This window comes from Sodiomyces alkalinus, assembly GCF_003711515.1.
Source record: "Sodiomyces alkalinus F11 unplaced genomic scaffold SODALscaffold_8, whole genome shotgun sequence".
Taxonomy (NCBI): Eukaryota; Fungi; Ascomycota; class Sordariomycetes; order Glomerellales; family Plectosphaerellaceae; genus Sodiomyces; species Sodiomyces alkalinus.
Genome location: NW_021167086.1, coordinates 27,569 through 50,180, shown reverse-complemented (window position 1 = coordinate 50,180; position 22,612 = coordinate 27,569). Strand labels below are relative to the sequence as shown.

General features: G+C 49.8%; 7 protein-coding genes across 7 annotated transcripts; 3 read left to right on the top strand and 4 right to left on the bottom strand.

Annotated features, from left to right (window-relative positions):
- Positions 1 to 137: 137 nt before the first annotated feature.
- SODALDRAFT_334889 (HIT-like protein) lies at positions 138 to 1,367 on the top strand. The gene has a single exon (XM_028612320.1). It carries the CDS (start codon positions 310 to 312, stop codon positions 904 to 906), a length of 597 nt encoding a protein of 198 aa, XP_028464492.1. The 5' UTR covers positions 138 to 309; the 3' UTR covers positions 907 to 1,367.
- Positions 981 to 2,310, bottom strand: SODALDRAFT_298165 (GCY protein). Its single transcript, XM_028608838.1, has 2 exons — positions 2,168 to 2,310; positions 981 to 2,059 (listed from the first exon to the last, which is right to left on the bottom strand). Exons 1-2 carry the CDS (start codon positions 2,182 to 2,184, stop codon positions 1,180 to 1,182), a joined length of 897 nt encoding a protein of 298 aa, XP_028464491.1. The 5' UTR covers positions 2,185 to 2,310; the 3' UTR covers positions 981 to 1,179.
- An 831-nt stretch (positions 2,311 to 3,141) lies between these two features.
- Positions 3,142 to 4,197, top strand: SODALDRAFT_205013 (ubiquitin-conjugating enzyme). Its single transcript, XM_028607236.1, has 2 exons — positions 3,142 to 3,247; positions 3,337 to 4,197. Exons 1-2 carry the CDS (start codon positions 3,224 to 3,226, stop codon positions 3,814 to 3,816), a joined length of 504 nt encoding a protein of 167 aa, XP_028464490.1. The 5' UTR covers positions 3,142 to 3,223; the 3' UTR covers positions 3,817 to 4,197.
- A 171-nt stretch (positions 4,198 to 4,368) lies between these two features.
- SODALDRAFT_314154 (sterol desaturase family) lies at positions 4,369 to 5,700 on the bottom strand (the record flags this gene model as incomplete). The annotated part of the gene is made up of 1 exon (XM_028609253.1): positions 4,369 to 5,700. Exon 1 carries the CDS (start codon positions 5,392 to 5,394, stop codon positions 4,369 to 4,371), a length of 1,026 nt encoding a protein of 341 aa, XP_028464489.1. The 5' UTR covers positions 5,395 to 5,700.
- Positions 5,701 to 8,027: 2,327 nt separating this feature from the next.
- On the top strand, positions 8,028 to 10,853 carry SODALDRAFT_281636 (alpha/beta-hydrolase; the record flags this gene model as incomplete). Its single annotated transcript, XM_028608297.1, has 2 exons — positions 8,028 to 9,765; positions 9,829 to 10,853. The coding sequence occupies 2 exons, from the start codon at positions 8,028 to 8,030 to the stop codon at positions 10,851 to 10,853; spliced, it is 2,763 nt and encodes a 920-aa protein (XP_028464488.1).
- An 8,601-nt stretch (positions 10,854 to 19,454) lies between these two features.
- SODALDRAFT_361495 (hypothetical protein) lies at positions 19,455 to 21,262 on the bottom strand (the record flags this gene model as incomplete). The annotated part of the gene is made up of 8 exons (XM_028614376.1): positions 19,455 to 19,744; positions 19,867 to 19,970; positions 20,011 to 20,102; positions 20,173 to 20,607; positions 20,694 to 20,783; positions 20,876 to 20,929; positions 21,010 to 21,077; positions 21,190 to 21,262. 8 exons carry the CDS (start codon positions 21,260 to 21,262, stop codon positions 19,455 to 19,457), a joined length of 1,206 nt encoding a protein of 401 aa, XP_028464487.1.
- A 646-nt stretch (positions 21,263 to 21,908) lies between these two features.
- Positions 21,909 to 22,215, bottom strand: SODALDRAFT_361493 (hypothetical protein; the record flags this gene model as incomplete). Its single annotated transcript, XM_028614375.1, has 2 exons — positions 21,909 to 21,921; positions 22,034 to 22,215. 2 exons carry the CDS (start codon positions 22,213 to 22,215, stop codon positions 21,909 to 21,911), a joined length of 195 nt encoding a protein of 64 aa, XP_028464486.1.
- Positions 22,216 to 22,612: the final 397 nt, after the last annotated feature.

Genomic DNA, 22,612 nt, shown 5'->3' with positions numbered 1-22,612 from the left:
GGAGGCTGGTCGGATAGCCGGCAGAATATCTAAGCGGTCAACATGTATTTGAGAATGTTGGAACTGCCGAGATGTACTCCCGTACTCCGTATTTCCTAAGCTAGGTACCTTAATAAGGTACCTATTCCGCTGATCCTCTTCAAACAATTGCTTCCACCACCACGACGATGTATATCCATTGATTCTATTCTTCTGTTTTCCATCGCGTCATACATCATACATACAGCTCCATAGGTGGTCCTGTAATTGGGATTCTTCTATAATGCTTTTGCTTCCATTCACTCTTACGTCGATTTACCACCGCCCATCATGACACCATCCGAATTCGAGGCAGGCGTCGATGCTCCCGAGTCGAATTGCCCTTTCTGCACCATCGCCGACCACTTCCCGCCGTTCAGCGCAACCAGCCCGCCAAGAGATCACGACCACGACATTGACCCGACCAAGACAACCCCCCCGGCCTTCGTCGTCCTCTCCACAGGCACCCTCGTCGCCTTCCTCGACATCATGCCCCTCTCCCGTGGCCACCTCCTGCTCTGCCCCCGGACACACCGCCCGAAACTCACCGACGTCTCACGAGATGAAGCCGCCGATCTAGGCCGATACCTCCGCGTCCTCTCGAAAGCCCTGTCGCGCGTCACGGGTGTGGAGGACTGGAACGTCGTCCAGAATAACGGCGCCGCTGCGGCGCAGGTCGTCATGCACATGCACTTCCACCTCATCCCGCGGCCCGAGATACGTGCGAGCGGGAGATACAGCGAGAGTTTTACCATGTTTGGCCGGGGTAAGAGGGAGGATCTCGACGAGGACGATGCGGATCAACTAGCGCGGGAGCTGAGGGAAGCTGTCGCTGAGGTCCTGCGGGAAGAAGAGGTCGAATCACAGAAGGACAAATCGAAACTCTGACATTTCGTTTCTGCTGCTGTTTTGTTTGGCTCACATTGGCATTGGCATTGGCATTGTTTCATGAATGCATTTTTACTCTTTAACTTTTATTCTTAGTTTTAGCGTGCCATCGGGCGTGTCATCTATATATATACCCCGGAAATACCAGCGACACGGAATGCCAACAGTATTTTCTTCTTGCCATGCCCCACGCACACACACACACACACGCACACACACACGCACACGCACACGCAGAAACCGTTTCTTCCATCATTTATGCTTAACTTCTCTCTATTCGTCATCACCCAGGAAGACCTTGACACCATCGGGCAAAAAGGCGCCATCGCAGACCTTGAATCGCTCCGTGAAGCTGGACAGCTGCTTCATCTCCTCGTCGGTCAGCTCCCAGCCGTCCAGGTCAAAGTTGGCGTCGATACGCTCCTTGGACACGGACTTCGGGATGACGCTCGTGCCGCGCTGGAGCCCCCAGTGCAGGAGGACCTGTTGCGGGGTCTTCCCCTTGGCCTTGGCGATGTTCTGCAAGGAGTCGTTCTTGTACAGAGGCGAGTCGGTGCTGCCGAGGCACGAGTAGGCGGTGGTGTGGATGCCCTTGCTCTTGTTGTACTCGAGCAGCTTGGGCGAAGGGTTGCAGGGGTGCAGCTCGACCTGGTTCACGGCGGGCACGATCTTGCAGGACGGGTCGTTGAGCAGGCGCTCGAGGTGGGTGATGCCGAAGTTGGACACGCCGATGTTGCGGACCTTGCCGGTGCCGACGAGCTTCTGCATCTCGCGCCACGTGTCGACGTAGTCCCAGTCCGGGTAGTGCTTCTTGAGGTCGTCGGGGTCGGTGCTGGAGGGCCAGTGCATCAGGTAGAGGTCGATGTAGTCGGTCTGTAGACTCTCGAGGGAGGAGGCGAGGCCCTCGGGCACGCGCTTGTGCCAGGGGTTGTCCAGCTTGGTGGTGATCCAGATCTCCTCGCGGGGAACGCCCGAGGCCTTGATGCCGTCGCCGACCTCGCGCTCGTTGCCGTAGGCCAGGGCCGTGTCGATGTGGCGGTAGCCGCGGCGCAGGGCGGCCTCAACGGCGTGCTTGACCTCATTGGGCTTGGATTGCCAGGTACCCAGACCAACGGCGGGGATCTTGTCCCCGGTGTTGAGGGTGAAAGTGCGCCTTGTCTCGTCGTCAGTCAACCAATATTTAACAACAAGTCGCCTTCCTCGCCCATGAAGAAGACACACGTCACCGCGATTGGTGACGGCTTGCGATGATCAAACTTACGTGGTTTGTTGAGACATGGTTCCTGAGGGCAATAGAACGTCACGTTGAGAAAAGAAAGAAATTCAAGTTACAGGCGAAGGTCTCGCAGTAGCAGCAAGCTTGAGCCGGTTGTACAAAAGCAAAAATTGGCAGCTTAAGCTTAGGTATATATATAAGGTATATATATATATATATATAGTACCTGGAAGCCATTTCCGTTGCCCCTCCCCCTCCACTCGTGGCTCCCCCACCAACAACAGCCTTGCCCCTCTTTCATCTCCCCTCCTGCCTTGCTACCAATGCTGCCAATACAAGCGCACCTATCCAATTGAGGAAATGATGCGATCATGGAAGAAGCGTGTCGGTGTGGCCACTCAAAGCCGCTCTACGTGTATCGTCCGACTGAGGAAATACTACGAAGTGCGCAACTACGAAGTAATGCCATCTTCAAGACGGGGCGTAACGTCATCGCACCCACCCTACCACTAAGAGACTGGTCTAGATGGTGATGGTGCGACGCCTCGGTACACGTAGACGAAGAACGTTGAAGAGGGAGCCACATGTGGCGCAAGAGGTTTGTCCCCTATCAGGCCTTGGAGCAAAGAACAGATGCCTGGTAATTACCTACCTTAGGTACTGTATAGGAGGGTACCTTACTTTACCTCAGGTTAAGTTTGGGGTATTCTTCGTGCCTAAGGTAATTAGGTACCTAGTACCTGCTGCCTGCAGCACTGATGGCGTGTGACGTGCCTGTATCGTATCGTAAGGTACACTGAGCTCTGCCCCGCAATAGCTTCACCCCGGGTCTTTACCAGTACCGAGTGTCAAATCAGTGGAAGCTTCCACCGTCAACAAGTAACACCAGAACACATCGCAGCCGTCCGAACAGTTCTGTCGACCAACAAGGCCGAATCCCGCAACACATTCTTGACTCCGCCAGAATCTGTCCGCCGCGGCCCTTTGTTTCTATTTTGCTGGACGCTTACATCTTACATCTAACGACTACCCCGCCTCTTCCTATATCTTGGCCCCCCCCCAGTCGCCGTCGAAACACCCGAGTCTGGAACTGCAAGGACAATGGCAAGCAAACGAATTTACAAGGCAAGTCTTGCATCCACCGCTCCTGCACGGCTCGATTCACGGCTATAGGCAAGACAGGGCTAACCAAGTCGCTCGGTGACCTTATATAGGAGCTGACTGAATGCACCACCAGCCCACCCCCAGACATGAAAGTGTGTCTTTGGAACGAATCCGACCTGCACACATGGAAAGTGGCACTGGCTGGTCCGGCGTCAAGCGTCTACGAAGGCGGAAACTATGCCGTGCTGGTGACCTTACCCACGGACTACCCTTTCAAGCCACCCACCGTCCGCATTCTGACGCGCATCTACCACCCGAATGTCACCAACGATAACCTGGGCAACATATGCCTCTCCATCCTCAAGCCGGAGAACTGGAAACCGGCAACCAAGGTCTCGGCCGTCCTGCAAGCGGTGCGTCAGCTCCTCGTCGAACCCCAGCCGGACGATCCGCTGGAAGCCCGCATCGCCGACGAATACCGCAACGACCGCAACGAGTTTGAGAAGAACGCCAGGCAATACGTCACCCGCTACGCTAGAGGTCCTCCCGTCTTCGGCGATGCTCCTCCCGCGGCGGAAAAGTCGAAGTAGAGTGACGACGAACACGAGCTGGAGCGTCGCTACGCGGAAGCCCTGGCGTGTGAGCCCGGCCTCATACCTACCGTTCCTCGGCCACCCAAGGGCATTTACGCTCGACGGAATGCTGTCACAGGCGGTGACATGGAATTCTAGGGCTTCGCTCTCACCTAAGAAGCAAAGGCGGCGGTTGGGGATGGGGCGTTCTGGCGTTGAACAAGGCATGTTTTAGCTGGCGTCCAGAGCATGGGATGCTACCAGCCGCCCGGCTTTGGGAAAGCAAATACCGTCTTGGGGATGCAGAATATGTCCAAGAGCAGACTAAGACTAGAAGCTCCGGTGTGCTGCTACCATTGGGGAATGTATTTATGGACCGTAATACACAGACTTAAAAGACCGCGGTGGACCGGTGGTCAGTACAGAATTAGCCTCCCCATTGTTTTGTGACTGCTAGACATAACGCTAGCAAACATACAGACTGTGGTATAGCTCAAGAAGACCTGCCAGATCATAAATACACGTAGTAACGCATTATACCATCATACCATGTCACACTTGCCTCGCTTCCTACGAGTCCTCTTTCTCGGTCTTAGTTTTCCTCGGCCTTCCCCTTCCCCCTTTCTTCAACCCGTTCATCCCCTCCTTCACGGCTGATAGGCCGTTGCTCGCAGCGTTCTCCCCTCTTTCCTTCACCGCATGCTTCTCTGCCTCGTCCTTCATATCCTCCATGACATCCTGCCCGCGAGTGGTACCATGTGCCCAGTCCAGGATGCCCCAAGCACCATAGTTCCCCACCCCGCCCGATGCATAGTGGGCGGCCGTGCGACGGGCAATGCCTCCCATGATAATGCCAGGGACCGTGGAGTAACCACTCATAGCCAGGGTCTCCTCGCCCGTACAAAGCGCCACGTAGAGGAAGTAGACGAGGAGGTGGGGCCGCAGCGCCACGGCGGGGAGATACAACGGCACGAAGCGGTGGAGGAGGCACGGGACGGGATGGTCCGCGAAGAGACGAAGGGAGAAGAGCGGCGTTTTGCGGGCGTGGGCGTACTGCGCGTGCCATTTCGCGGCCCGGTTCGGGGACGAAGCGTGCAGGACGCCGCGGTGGATGTAATAGGTCAGCAGTTCGCGGCCGGCGAGGAGGAGAGCGAGGTGCTTGACGAGCTGCCAGGGGAGGGGCAGCGTGGTGGAGGTCTTGAAGACGGGGGATCCGAAGGCGTAGCACGAGAACGTGGTGGCGGCGGCATCGAGGGCGGCGGAGAGGGCGAGGTTGAAGACGGCCAGGGCGAAGGTCCGTAGGAGCTGGGTGCCGTTGTTCCGGGTCGAGGGTAGGGACGATGCGCCGCCCGCCTTGAGAGAGGCGGCGACGGAGGGGAGGAGGGTATCGAAAGCGAGGAAGAGGAGCGATGGCGCGAGCCAGAGGACGAGACGGATGGCGAAGAGGCCGATTAGCTGGATTTTGAGAGCGCCGTGGGACAGGACGAGGGTGGACCAGGTCATGTAGAAGAAGAGGAGGTTGAGAGAGGTGGACCAGGAGGTGATAGCGGGGGCGAGGAAATAGGACACGATGGGGAGGGAGAGTATGAAATCCATGGTGGGCGATGAGGGAGTCCTGGTATCGCTGACTGGGACGGACTTCTCTGAAGGAAAAACAGGGACCACTTGGGTTTGTTGGATTATATCCGTGCAAGTCTGACCAACAGCTCTATGTGACTGATGTCGGGGATTAATAAACAAAAGGACAACCGTGCGAGTAAGGGAAATAAAAAGAGGCGATCCTGTATATGAGCTAGATATCAGGCAGAAGCATCGTTCAGGTGAACCAGGTCGAGGTAGGCAAGGACGAATGGTAGAAGCTGAGATAAATATGTTGCCTAAGGAAGAGTCGAGTTGTCTGCACAAAAGCGTTTCATGAAGGGAATAGAGTTCGCAAGGGTGATTCCTATGACGTCCTGCCCAACTCTGTCAATACGAAGTACGCGTTACCGACCGAGTGGTGTCCCATCGAAACAAGTTGAATGCCCATGTCAAACCGTTCCCGGTGGGTGGCTGCAATCGAGGAGGGACAACCCCTATTTCGATATATGACGTCGTTGGTAGTGGCTCGTTGGATTCGGTGAAGGATCGGTGAAAGACCGGTGAAAGCCGGGTGTGTTGCGTTCTCGGTGACCACCGGTGTGTCAGCTGACCACACCGAGGAGTTGGGTAGGATAACCTACCTATTGGCCTGATAATATAATTTCTCAGTCTTCGTACGATCTGCTTCGTAGTACTCGGTTCGGCCAAATACTTGTAAAGCTCATTCTCGTCGAAGGTCTACCAAAACGAGTCTCGTGCCCTGGTTCCTGGTGACGATAATGAGCCACCAACTCCATCTAATTACCTACCACATGGCCTTTGCCGGAGCTCAATATCGAGTTGCTACATATGAAAGCACCAAGTCTCACCATCCGGGCAGCTTCATGAACATGCCGCATACCAATAGCCCGATTTTCTCGATGCAGCAAGGCAGTTAGTCAGTGTATGCCCAGAGTTGTCTCGGCACAGGCTGGTACCAGTACGGATAGGTAACATTATGTCTTGTTTGGCGCTGAGACCTGCTGGACGGGGTCCAAGTTACCGTTGTACTTCGTATGTAGGTAAGTACATAAGGTAGGTACGGATACCCCTGGGGAATGCAGCGTCCTAGGACCCCCACATCGGTGGCCCGCTGGAGGCCAAAGAAAAGGGGGAAGCCGGGTTCTCCCCAAAGGGACAAGCTTCATGTCCAGCACCCCCACAGCGGAGGAGACAACGCTGAGTGATTGGCCAATTACTGGTAGCCCCTGAGTCTGCTGAGAGACCGGATACCGACGTTATCACTCCATGGCCATGACCAATACCTAACGCATCTTATGGATGGTCCGCGCAGACCCAAACATGGGGACAGAAAACGAACCTGGATGCTGGTACCCAATAAGGGGCATAAACACTTCGCTGCGGCTGCAGAGGAGGGGCTCTTCTTCGGCAACCTGCAGACATCTGTACGATACTCAATACCTTTGACGGATACATAATGCACCGTGGCATTGCGCGTTGTAAATTACCTGGTTACGTGACGACTTAGGACAGGGTTGTACCTAATTATATAAGGTATATAATACCTTCGTACAGATACGGAGATTGCACATGTCCTTCGTACCTCATCGAATGTCACCATGTAAGATCTCTGGTCATGTTCCCTGTCTGCGACTTGGTTTCTTTTCCCTTTAACCATACCTTAGTGTCCTACATCCCGTCCCCGTCTTTGTTTCGCTTTCTTATAGATTGACTCGGAGACAAATGCAGGGAAATACGTATGCGTAGAGCCATTTAAGCCAAAAGGAAAAGCAACCAGCTCTCGTGCAGAATCGAATTCATGTTCCCGTTGTCGCTGCCTGGGCCTGCAGCTAGCTACCTTACAGGTACCCGGACACCTAATTTAACTACTTCGTCATACCTCCAGTTACCTCCAGTTACTTCGTATTTCTTCGTACCTACCTAGACAGACCTCCTCTTGTTCTTGCCCGTTTCAACTCCTTTTTCTCCCGGCCCGACCTTTTTACGGAGTAACTAAGGTAATTGCGACTTTGTCGCCCGTTCCCCGTCCCCCGTTGCTGCCCGTTGCTTTGGATTTTCCAGCATCTCCTTTTTACTTCGTACTTCCACTTCCACCGACCTCAACCTCCTGCAGCTTGTTGCACGTCCGTTCCTTTACGACTCGGTCGGCTTTCTTCCCCCCTTGCAACTGCATACGCCCCTGTTTCCCTAGAAGGAAAATAAGAAAAGCAAAGAAGGAGAAACGAGAAAGCAGCCAAAACGAGTTGGGATATACTTAATTTAGACCGACCCTCGCCTCCATATCGAAAGCCTTGCCTCTGCAAACAACCTCGAGCAATCGGACAACGCCCCGCACGATCTTGTGGGCTCGCCCTCTATCCTCCTCTCCTTTCCCCGTTCGTCCTTGCATCGACCTGCAGCCTGCGAAGCCTGAACGCCTGAAGCCCAGCCCAGCCCACACCGCACTGCACCACCCCGGCGCTATCTCTCCATAGTGTGCAGCGAACTGCGGCTAGTTCGGTTTATGGTCTTGTCTTTCGGCCCCTTTCGTTCATCCGATCTGGTAACCCGGGATCCCCTCTGCTTGTCGGTCGTGGCTGTTGTTTGTTGTCCGGGACGTTGGGGACATACAACGTACTCGCCGAGCCATGGACAACGTCGATCCTACGCCCGCCATCCCCCACCGCACCCGCCATCACCACAATACCACCAGCCTCTACTCACGTCGTCGGTCCTTGCAAGGCCCGGCAGGCGTAGCTGGCTCGTCGTCCCATCGATCCTCCGACGTGCAGCCTGCCTCCCCCGAAGTCATATCCTCCCTCATCAGCAGCCTCTCCGTCATCTCCAAACCCGCCGATCGTCACTTTGAAGGCCCTTCTCTCACGAGCCTCTCCCTCCCCAACTCGCCCCGAAACGCGAGCTTCGGTAGCTTCGGCGTCGACTACGGTGCCTATTCCCAACCTTCCCTCGACGACCTGCGCGAGGAGAGCGTTCCCCTCGACGAGCTTGCCGCCAGCCCACCCGTCATCCGAACTGCCAAGCCGCCCTCAGGCTTCTCCCCCCTCACCGCCCCGAAATCCCCTTCCCGCGAATCCAGCGGCGGGCTCAAGTCTATTCTGCGAACCGGCTCCCGTCCTTCCTCCAAAGGATCCCTCGGTTCTCGTGACGATGCCCAGAGCATAGGCAACCTTTCCATAGAACGCGGTGTTGCTCCCGCCTCCGAATCGACCCGAAGCCGGTCGCGCTCACGCGATAGCTGGGGCAAGAAGCAGAGTAGGAGCAACAAGGGCCTCATGTACATGAGCTCCAAGGAAAGGCTACGCGAGAGAGAATACGAAAAGAGGCGAGCCAGCAGCCAGTCAGACGATTTTGTCGCGCCCCGTCCAGACCCCTTCCTCGCCGAAACCTCGATTAGCGAAGAACCCGCCGCCGCCAGCGAGCCCTCCACTCGAGCAAACGCGCCGCCGACCGACGACTCCGCCATGGATGCCACCTCAGGCCCGCGGCCCATTCCCGCCCGCGACTCGTCACTGCGCAAGTCAACCAACAGCGCCAAGCGGTCCTCCGCTCGTGGCGCCCGCGTGAAGAGAGAGAGCGAGACCGTCAATGAGAAGATACCCGAGGTTGAGGAGCGCGGCCACGCCAAAAGTAGCCAGAGGCAAAGCAAGCACGAGTCCTGGCGGCGGATATCGGACTCTGGCTCCCGCAGCAGGTCGGCTGACCTCGTCCGCGGCGAAGTTGACGATGCCCAGCTGTCCTCGCACGCCGCTGCCACCACCACCACCACCACCACCACAACAACAACAGCCAGAGTCCCTCAATCTCGAGAGGAGCTCGAGGATAGCGCGCCCTTCCCCGCCGTGGCACAGGGACGGCGACGTGACGAACATGGTGCGGATAAAAGCAAGAGGAAGTCAGGACGACAGACCCCTGACCCTAGCGACGTGGTCCGCCCCAAGAGGAGCAGCTCTAGGCTAAAACGGCTCTCTGCGCCTCTGAGTCCTCGTCCCGACGGCGGATCCGCCAACGCGCCGAACGAAGCAGCGACCGAACCCGAACGGGCAAGCACCATACCCGCCGGCTACGAACGACCGCAGAGTGCCGACTCTATCGACGACGCTGTCGAATCATACCTCTGCTCCCCACGCCTGTCCCAGAAAATCAAGCACCCGCAGACGGGTAGAGTCATCTCCTTCTCCGAGGTCGGCGATTCCGAGGGCTCGGCCGTCTTCTGCTGCGTCGGCATGGGCTTGACCCGGTACATCACCGCGTTTTATGATGAACTGGCGTTTACCCTCAAGCTCCGCCTCATCACACCGGATAGACCAGGTGTAGGCGACAGCGAACCCTACGCAGACGGGACGGCCACGCCGCTCAGCTGGCCTGGTAAGCTCTAATCCGCGACCCTCCTTCCTTTTCCTCACTGCTAACTCGGATCTTGTGTTTTAGACGACGTGTATGCCATTTGCCAAGCCCTGAAGATCACAAAGTTTTCCATCCTTGCGCATTCGGCCGGTGCCATCTATGCTCTTGCGACCGCGCTCCGAATGCCGCAGCACATTCGTGGTCGCATCCACCTCCTCGCGCCTTGGATTCCGCCTTCTCAGATGAACGTCTTTGGTGGCTCCCAGACCCTCCCGCCGAGCAACGCCATCCCGACATCTCAACGCATCCTCCGCGCCCTCCCGACCCCCTTCCTCAAAGCCGCCAATAGTTCCTTCATGACGGCAACGAGCAGTTCCATCACCAGCTCCCTGCCGAAGACGCCTCGGCGTGGCAAGCGCAAATCCACCCCGGCTACCGGCCGCGATACACCGGCGCCTGCTAGGCGTGACGTGACGCCGAGCTTGGACAAGGAAAACATTGGTCAGATGGGAACACATGCGAAGTCCCGGGAAGCAGATGTCGGTCGCTCTCCGGCGCCGGACGCCATGGATCGGCTACGATCGCACCCCTCGCATTCGGCTCTCCAAGGCTCCGGCTCAGGCTCCGGCCCGCAGGGCACCCCGACGGACCCCGAAGCCACGATCCTCGCCGCCGCCGCCAACGCCATGGCCGACAAGGAGCGCCAGGTCACGTACGACACGCGGTTGACCCACGCCATCTGGGACCTCGCGACCACGGGCGCCAACCCGGCCGTCGATCTCCTCGTCTGCCTCGAGCGGCGGCACACGATCGGGTTCCGGTATGTCGACATTACGCGGCCGGTTGTCATTCAGCACGGCAGCCGGGACACGCGCGTCCCGGTCGACAACGTGCGGTGGCTGGGCAAGACTATGCGGAGATGCGAAGTGCGCGTCTTGGAAGGGGAGGGCCACGGCTTGATGGCCAGTGCGACGGTCATGGGCTCCGTGCTGATGGAGATTAGCAAGGAGTGGGAGGATTGGATGCGGGTGACGGGGCATGGGGGGAAGAGGGAGGAGAGGGGTCGGCGGGCGACGCTTGTGAGGTGTGAGGTGAGAGGTGAGAGGTGAGGAGCCGGTCTGCTACGTGCGAGAATGCGTACGACCGACGCCGAGTTGGCAGCTTTTTTCCCTTCATTTCTTCATTTCTTTTTCTGTTTTTATTTTCCCAACGTTTCTTGGGTTTAGTTGATTTGAAGGCGCCAGCTGTCAGGGTAAAGATTACGTGAGTCCCGGGTCGATTTATTTTTCCGTTTCCCCCCTGCGCTGGGCATGTGTTATTAGTATTCCTGTGGCCTATTTGCCTGGAAGGTATCTAGAGGGCATGTCCCTGATATATGGGAGGACTGGCTATGACCCAGTGGATCGTTGAAGTATGTATCCTAATGTCCTAATACGATAATGTCTCCAAGTCGGAACCGGATCCTATGTGAAGTGGCTGCGATGGAGGAGGAAGTAATTATTCTATCGGTCAAGGCTTCGAGGAAACCCCACGTCTGTTTAGAGACTTTTATAGCCAAGTCAATGGTTGGTATTTCAGCGTGCCGTCGAGAAAAAACGCAACTTCAACAGAACGAATACATAAGACAGGGGTATATTATCGCACTTAAAACACGTGAGCCTGTTTTCTGTATTTCTATTAGCTGGATTAGCCCTATATTCCTCGCGTGGAAAAGGGGTAGATATATTTAGAATATCTATACCTTCCTATTCTTCTTTCCTTTATATAACGAATATAATTATATATCTATTAAATTTCTACTCCGGCCGGATCACACGCCCGTTAATCCAATAGTTATAAGCCCGGGTAGTAGCAGTAACCAGTAACTTCCTGCTAATCTATTATCTACGTGTATCTATTTTATATATACTTCCGTAGCTAATTAAGGAGTATCTACCCTATTCTCTCGCTTAGAAAAGCCCTTATTCGCTAAACCCCTGCTATAAACTATATCCACGAAGCTTAAAGTCACCGCTAAAGCGCTTAGTATACCGCGGCTAGAGTCTATTAGGTAGTAGGCCAATTAGATCTTCTATATTAAGTTATATACGCAGAGTATAAAGGTCTAGGCCTTACTTAACCCTAATACGCCGGAGTAGCTAGATAACCGACCCGAGTACGTTATACTTATATCTATCGACTAACTACGCGAAAAATACACCTAGGTTATTAACGGGGTACCGACCCCTCCTACTGTAACGGAACTAATCAAGCTCGCTAAGCTAGAAGGCTATAAGGTTACGGTATATAATTAAAAGCTCGCCCGATCGATTAAGGCGCTTAATAAAGCTAATTATATACTTAAAGCGATTATTAAGATCTCTACCTACTAATAAGCTGTTAAGAAAGCTATTAAGAAGTACCCTAATTACGAAGAGGGGAAATAAAACCGTTACTTCACGATACGCTAAGTAATAAAGGAATTAAAGAAATACTTCGCTCTTAGTGTATTATTTTCAGTTAAGGAGGTTTATCGAGCCTACGATAAGTACCTTTAGGATACCCGAAAAGCTAATACGAAGGTAGTAGCGTGGTATACGGAGTAGAATACTCTTATCCGGCGCTATCGTTAGTATAAAGTAAACGATGTTAAGGGTTTTATAGCTATCCGTAACTTCCTTATCGTAGTTAGGTAGCGCTTTACCTTAGCTTAGGTAGAGGCTAAGTTCTACGAACTAACCCGTAAGGAGAATAAGGACGAAGTAATTAACGATATCCTAATATACGGCCACGAATTTAACACGATTATAAGCACTCCTAGCCTTAATAGAACCAGGTATAGCGTTTACGCTACCCTAGGCGACCGCTCTGATAAAAACGACGATAGTAGTAGAAAAGAGAAGAAAGGTAAGAGTAAAGGGTATAAATACCCCTATAATAGGACCTATTTATAGAAGCCGGAGCTCTATAATAGAGTAAAGTATACTCTTATAGGTAAATACGAGTAGTAGCTATCCGTGCAGATAAGCGATAATTATATCGAATAAATCCGGAAAAAGCTATAGTAATAAAAGTGGAAAAGTCTACGAGAAACCCTATTAAAGAAGGGATAAGGAAACGCCGGTAAGAGTAGCGATAAGGGTAACGGATACCCCTTAAAGGTTATTATAACTATCTTAGACCTAACCCTTATTTACGACATAGGGGAAGTTCCCGGTATCTACGCGGCGCTACGATCTAGCGCTTACCCGCTCTTATATAGCACCCTTTTAGATAACTACGGCGCGATATACTTAGTTAACTTAATTAACCTACTCGTTCCCGGATCTTTTATCCTGATAAATATCACTATTAAATCCGGTACTACGGAATTCCCTATTATCGAGGTAAACGGATCTTTAAGGGCCTTCTTAATAAACTATTAGGTACTCCGAAAATCGATTTAGAGCTTAACGACATTATCGTGGTGGAGGGATTTTACACGAATATTATCTCGGAAGCTCTATTATATAAGGTTAGGATCTAGTATTCGGGATATAACTACTTACTACGATATAGAATAGCGGATAAGAGCGTGGTTTTATTAAAGCTATTATGATGCTTTAATATAACTATTCTTTAATATAAACTAATTTTATCCTCTTCTTCTTCTTACCCGTATGTTTAACTAATACTATAAGGCGTGATTCCCGTAAGCTACGATTATATTTATATACTAGTAATAGCTATCGATTAACTGATAAAAGCGCCGTTTCCGAAGCTATTTCGACTATCTTAAGATTCCCCTTATCCACGTATTAACGAAAAGAGGCTATAGCACCTAAGGGCCGGCTACTTAGGACTAAAAGCTCTCCGAGCACTAATTCGTAACGCTAGGAATATACTAATATAAGGCATTAAGCGGATTAAGTGTAAGACTTATACTTAAATATAGGTTTATTAGGTCGTGTCTTATCGACTATTAGATTACCGCTCGTCTAGGCCGTTCTAGCGTATTTATTAGGACCTATAGGAATTACCGGAGAGTTATAATAGTTTACGTTATCTCCTTATTATAAAGGAGGAGTATAGCGGTTAGATTTATATACTGCTTTTAGCGTTAAAAAATAGCGTTATGGTCTATGACGCCCTTAAAGCGTTTAAAAAATAGGTTACGCGTTAGTTTAACCTATACGTCTATAAGATACGTAGTAATAATAAGCCTTTAATCCGTGTATATAGTAGGGGATTCGCGGACCTAGCTATAGACGAGTATAAAGGGTATTAATATAGAGATCACGCCTCTATATACCTATAAACCGAATAACGCTATCGAGAGGGTAGGATAAGCTATTATTATAAAGTCTAACGCTATACTAAATAGCGTAGGTCTTCTAGGTTTTATATAGCCGGAGAGTATAAAAGCGGCGGCGTAGCTTTATAATATAAGTCTATCGTAGCGCCTAGGTTAGAAGTCTCCTATCGAGGTACTAGACTTATAGTTTAAAAAGCACGCGCCGCTTAAGATAAAAGAGTATTCCGCCGACCTATAGCTAGATTAGAGTAGTATTTATACCTACGGTTACCGTGCCTATCCCTTAGATAGGAATAGGGAGGCTAGAAGAGAGAGAAAGATATATAAGATTTAACCAAGGGGCTATATTAGGTATCTTATAGGATATATTACCTATAATATCTATAGGATATAGATCCCGTAGCTTTAGAAGGTTATAATGACGCGTAACGTATAGTTTAATAAGCGGTTATTTTATAACTTAAAGCTCGAAGAAGTAGAGTAGATTATGGAGGCGGAGGCGAGGAACTAGCTTATAACCTACGAAGACTATAAAGATAAGAATACCGAATTTATCCTATAAGTAGAACCGCCCGCCGGCCTATTTAGCAGCGTATCTTTTAAAGATTAAGTAGAGTCTACGGGTTTAGACTCGGGGGTAAGAGTAGCTAGTACTATTCTAAAGGCGCCGGAACTATTAGATACCGATATAACTATTAACGGCTATAATAGGCTACCCGAACCGCCCGTGCTAATAGGACTCTAAACCCTATACGCTATACCTAATCCGCCGAGCCAGAATAACCAGGACTAAGGCGCCGGGCCGTAGCTATAGTAGGAGGAACTTTTAATTAAACCCTTTTCTATATAGATTATAGTACCCGAAGGAGACGCTGCTATTAACACGTTAAAGCTATATATACTAGATCTTAATATAGATAATCTGGAGTAATAAAGAGGTATAAGAAGTGCGTAGACTAAGGTATAGGAACTAGCTACTCCTAATCCAGGTTATAGTATTAACTAGCCCTTAATATCCAGATCTTAAACTAACATCGACCCTAAGGTGACCATGTATTAACGTAAGCGGAGTATACAGGTTAAGGATATAATAAGGGTTAGCGCCCGAATTATAGATTAACGTGCTTAGGGGAAGACTATTCGGATTAATCCACGGACGCACGTAGTAGAGCCAGAAATACCCTTAACGTATACGTTCTTCCTATCTAATTAATAAGAAGTACGCAATAATAAGATATAAGGGCTCTTATCCTTTTACTTAGTAATATTCGGAGTAGCCGATATAAAAATAAAAGCTTATTCGAACGCCACGGAGGATTTAACACCGAAATCCTTACTTGATAGCAGGGTCTATTAAGACTACCTAAAGGCTATACTAAGGTATTAGAGAGAGCTTTATAACCACCCTATACGCGACTAGTTTAAGGAAACGGCGTAGAAGAAGGTTAATAAGCTAATTAAGAAACGTATATAGAGGGAAATTAATAGGGTAGCGGCGAAGTCTAAGCCTCTTCCACTTAAATAGGTATTTACCTATAAGTTTAACTAAGGCGGGTATCTTAAGAGATATAAGGTAAGGCTATATATCCGAGGGGATCTCTAGGAAAGCTTAATAAATAAGGGAACCTATATAGTAATACTCGCCATAAGGTCTTTTCGTATTATTATAGTTTTAGCCGCTTAATTTAACCTAGAGATTAAGTAACTAAATATCGTTAACGCCTTCGTTAACGCCGAGAGGAATAGAATGGGAACGCCTATTATATACGAGCTTCTAGATAGGTTTAAGCAGCCAGATAAGTGCTTAAAGCTTAATAAAGCACTGTACAGCTTATAAGATTCACCTCGATTATAGTTTTATACCTTTATAGCGACGTTATCGGATCTAAGAATAGTGGCTAGTAAAGAAAAGCTATACCTGTTTTATATAGTAGCTTAAGACACGTTTATTATCTTTATAAACGATATCCTCGTCCTATTTTATAAGAACACGGCTATAAACGCCTTTAGGATTATTAACGGTATTAAAAAGAGATTTAAAGTATTAGAAAAAGGTAACGCAGAATAGTTCCTAGGGATTAAGATTACGCGAGATCGCCCCCGGCGTAAGGTTCTGCTTAGTAACGACTTATACATTAAGAAGATCGTAGCCAGATTTAATCTAAACGCTATAAATATATACCTAGTAATTCCCGTTCCCGTTATAGAATACCAGAAAAGAGAAGACGAAGACACGGCTTAAGAGGTTAAATCGTACTAGGAAAAGGTCGGATTATTACTATATATATTAGTAATAATACGTCCTAATATAGCTTTTACGGTATCTATCCTTTCCCGCTTTCTTAGAAATCTATCCCCGGAGTATTATAAAGCGGCGGATTAAGCTATTCGCTACCTTTATATAATAAGGGACCTCTCGATTTAGTACGGATTAAGTATTAGTTTATAGACTATAATAATCGCGAGCGACGACTCTTTTACTAACGATATCGATATATAATAATCTTTATAAGGCTATCTTATTAGCTTATTCGGAGGATTAGTTATATAGAAAGTAACTAGGTAAGTAACCGTTACTACGTCTATAACCGAAGCAGAGCTACTCGCTCTAAGGTAAGTCGCGAAGGAAATAATAGGATTAAAGCGTCTATTCGTAGAGATACGCTTTAACCCCGAATCCCCTTAGGATATTAATTACGATAACACTTAAATAATCAGGCTTATAGTAGATAATAGCTATAGCATTGAAACCCGGCTTAGATATATAGATATTTAACGCTTATAGGTTTAATAGAAATATAGTAAAAAGACCTTTAGGGTAGTTTATTTAGCTATAAGTCTTATACCGGTAGACGGATTAACGAAGGCACTCCCACGATAAAAGTTCGAGATCTTCCGCGTATATCTTAATATAACGAGTACACGGAGGGGGTAGACCGGAGAAGTTAAAGGTTAAAATCCAGCGCCGGAGGCGCGCCGCACGCCCGCGGCTTAGTTAATTCAGTAAAAATTCGTGGTATCGCTATATACCGCCGCCCTAACGTCTAAAGCTAATTACTAACACCTAAAAGCCAGAAGTAAAAACTAAAAAATAACGTCCGGCGAATATAAATACTATCACTACGCTTTATTAGGAGTACCCGGAGCTATAGGCTTACCCGTAGCCTTACTACTATCCACCGTAACCGAATAACTATTAATAACGGCGCTATTTCCCGGCGTAATAACTTACCCCTAAAGGGCTCCGGAAGATATAACGGGCGTAATATTTTACTATTACTGCTATTATTAGAGCTAATCTCTAAGACGGCGGGCTATAACTTCTTCTACTAAGCTCTTAGAATAAGCCGAAAAACTAGGCTTAGTTAAGCCCTCCTCGCTAGGAGCCGCCACGTATTTAAGCTTCTTTTTATTAAAAAAGCGCTTAGTATTATCCTCCTCTAGGTATTTAACCTGCTACTTAATATACTACTTTAACTTAGCTAAAAACTACGCCGGAAATATTAGCCGGAGCACTCGAGTTAAGGAATAAAATAATAAAAACGCACCTTACGGTCCTTATTAGCAGATTCTACTCTAATCTTATAAATACATACTATATTAACTAGTATCTTAGTAAAAGAAAGTATACTAATATAACTAGGATCGGTTATTAGTAAATAGAATCGCACCGGAGCACGGATCCTTAATCCGGATTTAAACCGGAGCTTTTATCCACGGTCGTAAATCTCGATAACTAAGGGGTAGAAACTTATACCTAAGAGTATGTATAGTTACCGTTATAACACTTACGGTAACGGTTTAAGCGCCCTTTAACGGTAATATAATAGTTAAATAAGCTTTATTTACCCGAATAAATACCTTTTACGTATTATATATAAGGAGGATTAAAGGGGACCGGTATAAAATTTAGATTAGGGGCCTTAGTCGATTTCTTAGTAGGCTTCTTAGGAGTCTACTAAACTATTAGTAACCAGAGCCTTACGACTATAAACAAAAGCACGAAGCTAAGGGACCAGAGCACTTATATTAGGCTTTTTACCAGGGGTCTTAGTTATACCGGAAGGCTTAGTTAGACTAGCACTAGCGACCTTAGCACTAGACGCACGGGTTAAAGGGGCCTAAATAAGCACTATCAGTACCTATATTAAGAATCAGAGCTCCGGTAACTTACTATAGCGCGTTTAAGGGACGAAGAGCGGTTATTTAAGGAGGGAAGAGAAGAAAAAAGTCCGAAAATTAGGTAAGGTATAAAATCCACGAAAAATCATTAAAAATAGGATTATAGTTATAAGAGGGGAAAAAAGGCTACGAAGAGCCTAAAAACCCTCTTATTTATATCCGGCACCTCCCCTATCTACTAATTACTTTAAATAGTACTTTCCTTTATTATTTACTACTATTATTATTATTCTTTCTTATTTTATAGCTTCCTTACCTGCCTTTTAACTCGACTTTAAAGGATACATAACTACTCTTTAAAGCTATTTTAAGATTAACTATAAGGCTCCGGCGAGGTTAGGCTAAGTAATTACTAAGCTAATCAGGGTATAGTAATTAGGGGGTGTATCGCACTTAAAACACGTGAGCCTGTTTTCTATATTTCTATTAGCTAGACTAGCCCTATATTCCTCGCGTGGAAAAGGGGTAGATGTATTTAGAACACCTACACCTTCCTATTCTTCTTTCCTTTATATAACGAATACAATCATACATCTATTGAATCTCTGCTCCGGCCGGATCACACGCCCGTCAATCCAACACATATAGAGAGTGAAAGGCTCTCCAGGTGCTATTGGTTCTGATAGCTGCCACAGGGGGAAGACTGGCTTATGCAAGACGCAAGACGGTGGAATCCTCTACGACAATAATAGCTTTCGGTCACCGAGCCGACCCGGTTGCTGTGCATGGGTGAGATAGGGCGGGACTACCTTAGGGACTAGCAGGAGTCATGACAAGACCATAACAAGACGGCGGAATACGGGATCTAGGTAGGCTGGAGACTGCTTGGCCTCGGTCGGGTCGCATGGTGTGTGCGGAGTGCAGAGGACTACGTATGTTTTTTTTTTCTTTTTCTTCCAGGTACAGACAGATTAGCCGGATCTCGTCCTTCTACTGGAGCAGTTGAACCAAGGTGGTAGGGGTCTTGTGAGGTATTGCATTGCATTGATACGATTCGAGGAGCTGAATGGATGAGGATAAGAGCTTGGACCGGAGCTTTGTCTTCTCAGCAAAACGGGCCGCTGCTCTTCGTTTCTTCCCCTAGAAGGGGCGTCTTTTGGTCGACGAACACCATACAATAGAACCTAATCTAGATAGACCGCGAAGCCCCCAAATCGGGCCGAGGACCGTGATACCAGAACAAACGACATAAAAGAAGAAGAGCAAAAAGGAGGCACAGCGACAGAAAGCGGCGCTTTAATAACAGGTGTGCGCTTCACTCCTCGGTGTGGTGGCCGTTCGCCGCCACAGCCTTCGCCTCGGTGGTGTCGCCAGGCGCCTCGGTAGCCCTGATGGCGCCTTTGGCCGGGGCAGAATCTTTGACTCCGTTGGTCGCTTCCTCGTCACCTTCACCCTCTTCCTCTTCCTCCTCCTCTTCCTCTTCCTCCTCCTCTTCCTGCTCCTCTTCCTGCTCTTCTTCCACCTCGTCCTCCTCACCACCTGCATCCTCTTCGTCCTCGTCCTCTTCTGCCGCGACTTTCTGCCGTTTGGCCGGAGGTTGTTTGTCTGGGCAACATGGTTAGCAAATGTTCAGGGGTTGCAAAAGGATCAAAGGGATAGACGCAGCATGTGCAGATAGTAGGTAACGATGGAAAGAAAGTCTTGGGCCGGAAAAGCCATGGACTTACGTTCTACACCATTCTTCTCAGGCCCTCCTTCTCCCCCGCCTTCGTACTCCTCGTCTTCCGAATCATCATCGACCTCTTCTTCCTCACCCTCGGTGTCCTCGTATCTGTGGTGGGTCAGTCAGCTTGGTTCAGCGTCTCCGTAACTCGTTGCGCAAAGATGGTGATGGGGGGCCTGTTAGGGTGAGGCGCTGGCGCATGAGATTGCAAAGGGCGCCCTCCATCCACGGGAATGGGAACTATGGGGGCGCGCATGTCGGCGCAACGGGGGACAACGAGTTTTACAAGCTACGCGCAGAGCGCCAGCACGAGGACATCCCGGTGTAGGTAGAAAATGAGGAGGCGCACCGCAGTAGGGGGGATATGCGGAGGCTCGTGAACAGTGCGGATGGGCTTACTCTTCTTCCTCGCTGTCGTCCTCTGGGAGAGAGACGAGCTCTGCCTCTTCTTGCTTTCTCTTACGAGTAGACATGGCGAGCTGAGGTAGCTTGATTTGATTTCAATGGGCGTGACTAGGAGGGATTTTCGAGGGGAAATAGGATGGTTCGGCAGGGCTGTAGGGTAGAATCTGGGTGGGAAAGGGAGAAGGAAAGGGGGAGGAGAGTCGATGGACCTTGGGGGGACCTTGGGGGTTAATGGAGGAGGGTGGGCGAGAGAGATGGAGGGCTGGCTAGAAAGTAGCCGGTACCGAGAGAAGAGAGCTCTGGGGGTCCCTCGGAATGGCTGAAGACAGGGGAAGAGATGCTCCGATGGTAATCAGGCAAAGAAGGGAGTGTTAGTGAAAGCCATGGGAGGCAAGGTAAAACCTTAACTCGGGGCCCGGTGGATACATGTGGCGCATAGTGCTGCTTGCGTCGGATGGGGAACAGAACGTGATAGAGAGAGAACAAGAGAGACGGGAGATCGGGGCAGAGGAGGGACTGTGGAGGAGGGACTGTGAGAGCTCAGCTTCCCGTAGTATTCGTACTCTACTCGGAGGTGCGTACCGTGCTTCGTACATCGTACTTCGTACTGAGGTTAGCAACCCGGGCGTCGCATCAATCATCTGGGGCCTGGTGGGCGGAAGCTGGAAGAAATCAATGCAGCAACCGGATTGGCTCCTCTAAGTGGTCGAGACAGGGAGCTCGGGCCCCCCTCTACCTGTACTGTGTGTGCGTGCATGTCATCATCCTTCGTCGCGACCTCGATCAACTCCGCGTTCGTTTGGTTCGTCTCTCAGCCGTGACTTGTACCTAGTCCGTAGTCCGTACTCCGTACGAAGTAAGCTCTCCCTCGTTGCATCCCCGCCCCACCCCCTCTATACGAAGTTATCCGTACTCCGTGCACGGTTCCAAGTTCCTTGTTGAACCCCCCCATCTGACGGTAGGTGTACGTACTGCTCATAGGAGTGTGTGCTCATGGGAGTGCGTACTTGCCCCGTTCCTCCCCTTCTCTCCCTCTGCTTCTCGCCTTTCTTTCTTTTCGTTTGTTTCTTTTGGACATGTTCTGGTAAAGCGTACCGTGTGTCAACCGAATTTTCCCCCGATTCCAAAGCAGTGACAGAAGTTGAAGTAATTTCTTTTCGTCTCCTTCTGGGGTATTGACGAGCGCCACTCGGGAGAAGCTTTTCTATCTTGTTTGTGCTGAGAGTCCGAGTTCGAGAAACCGGGCGACGCCGTAGTATCGACAAGGGGATATAGTATTTCCATGTCCGAAAGGCCGACCCGACTCGAGATGGCCCGTGCCCAGCGCCAAGGTCAGAGTGCGTATCGGGTCACCCAGATAATTCTCACCCCGTCAGGCTACAAGAGTGGTGTCGCGGTGTCGCTTGGCCATTTGAACAATTCCAGGTAACCTAGGTAGGTACCTTAGGTTGAGATACAGGGAGGGACAGTCCTGGTGACAAATACCTCACAGTTGGAAAGACGAGTTCCTTAGCCTTTATGTCTCGGACATCTCGCCGGGAAGGGTGCGTTTGACGGCGAATCAGCATCGCTGAAGTTGCGTTGAGATACTGCCAAGAGCAGTGTAAGCTTAACGGTCTCAAACAGAAACGGACTTCCACTTCATAAGGTGCAACTAGGTAAGCAAGGGAGTTCGATAAGAGTCATGCGTTAATGTGCCGCCAGTCTAAGGCGGGAGGCCGAATAATATGGGAAAAAGAAATGAAGAAAGGGAGAGACTCGAGAACGAATGCTTTGCAGAGGCCGTGCATCGGATGTTAGGCATGGCGATGGTCGGGATAAGACCCAACCTCGGCGTTGTCAAGTTGGGATAGCGACAGACTCGGCGCGAAGGCAAAGGGGACATTGGAAGCCATTTGATGCCTGCTGATTGCTGCTCAACTCTGAAGGGGTTACTGGCCTGGTCCATTCCTGTCAAAACACCAAGTCATAAATGCAACGGGAGAGTGTGAAGGCAGCAAACGATGCCAGTGGGAAGGAATCTATTGATCCGTAATAGTGTATGATCCGTTTATTATTAACGCGACTGTCTAACAAGTGTATTGTTATGTCTGGTGCGTCATCTCTGGGCTTCCCCTGCTATCAGTAGTATCAGTACTTAATACCCTTTACAAACACCTACCTAGGTAAGGTACGGGTACGGGCTAATGATACAGTACTTCGTCATGGATTCCAGAAGCTCGGGAAAGTACAGCCCGTAATGGGGGGGTAAATACGGGGCCACTACCTCCTGTAAGGTATTCACTTTTCCAGGCACCCGACCTACCCGGTGCTAGCTCCCTGCGTGTTGACGGGATGTCTTGTTG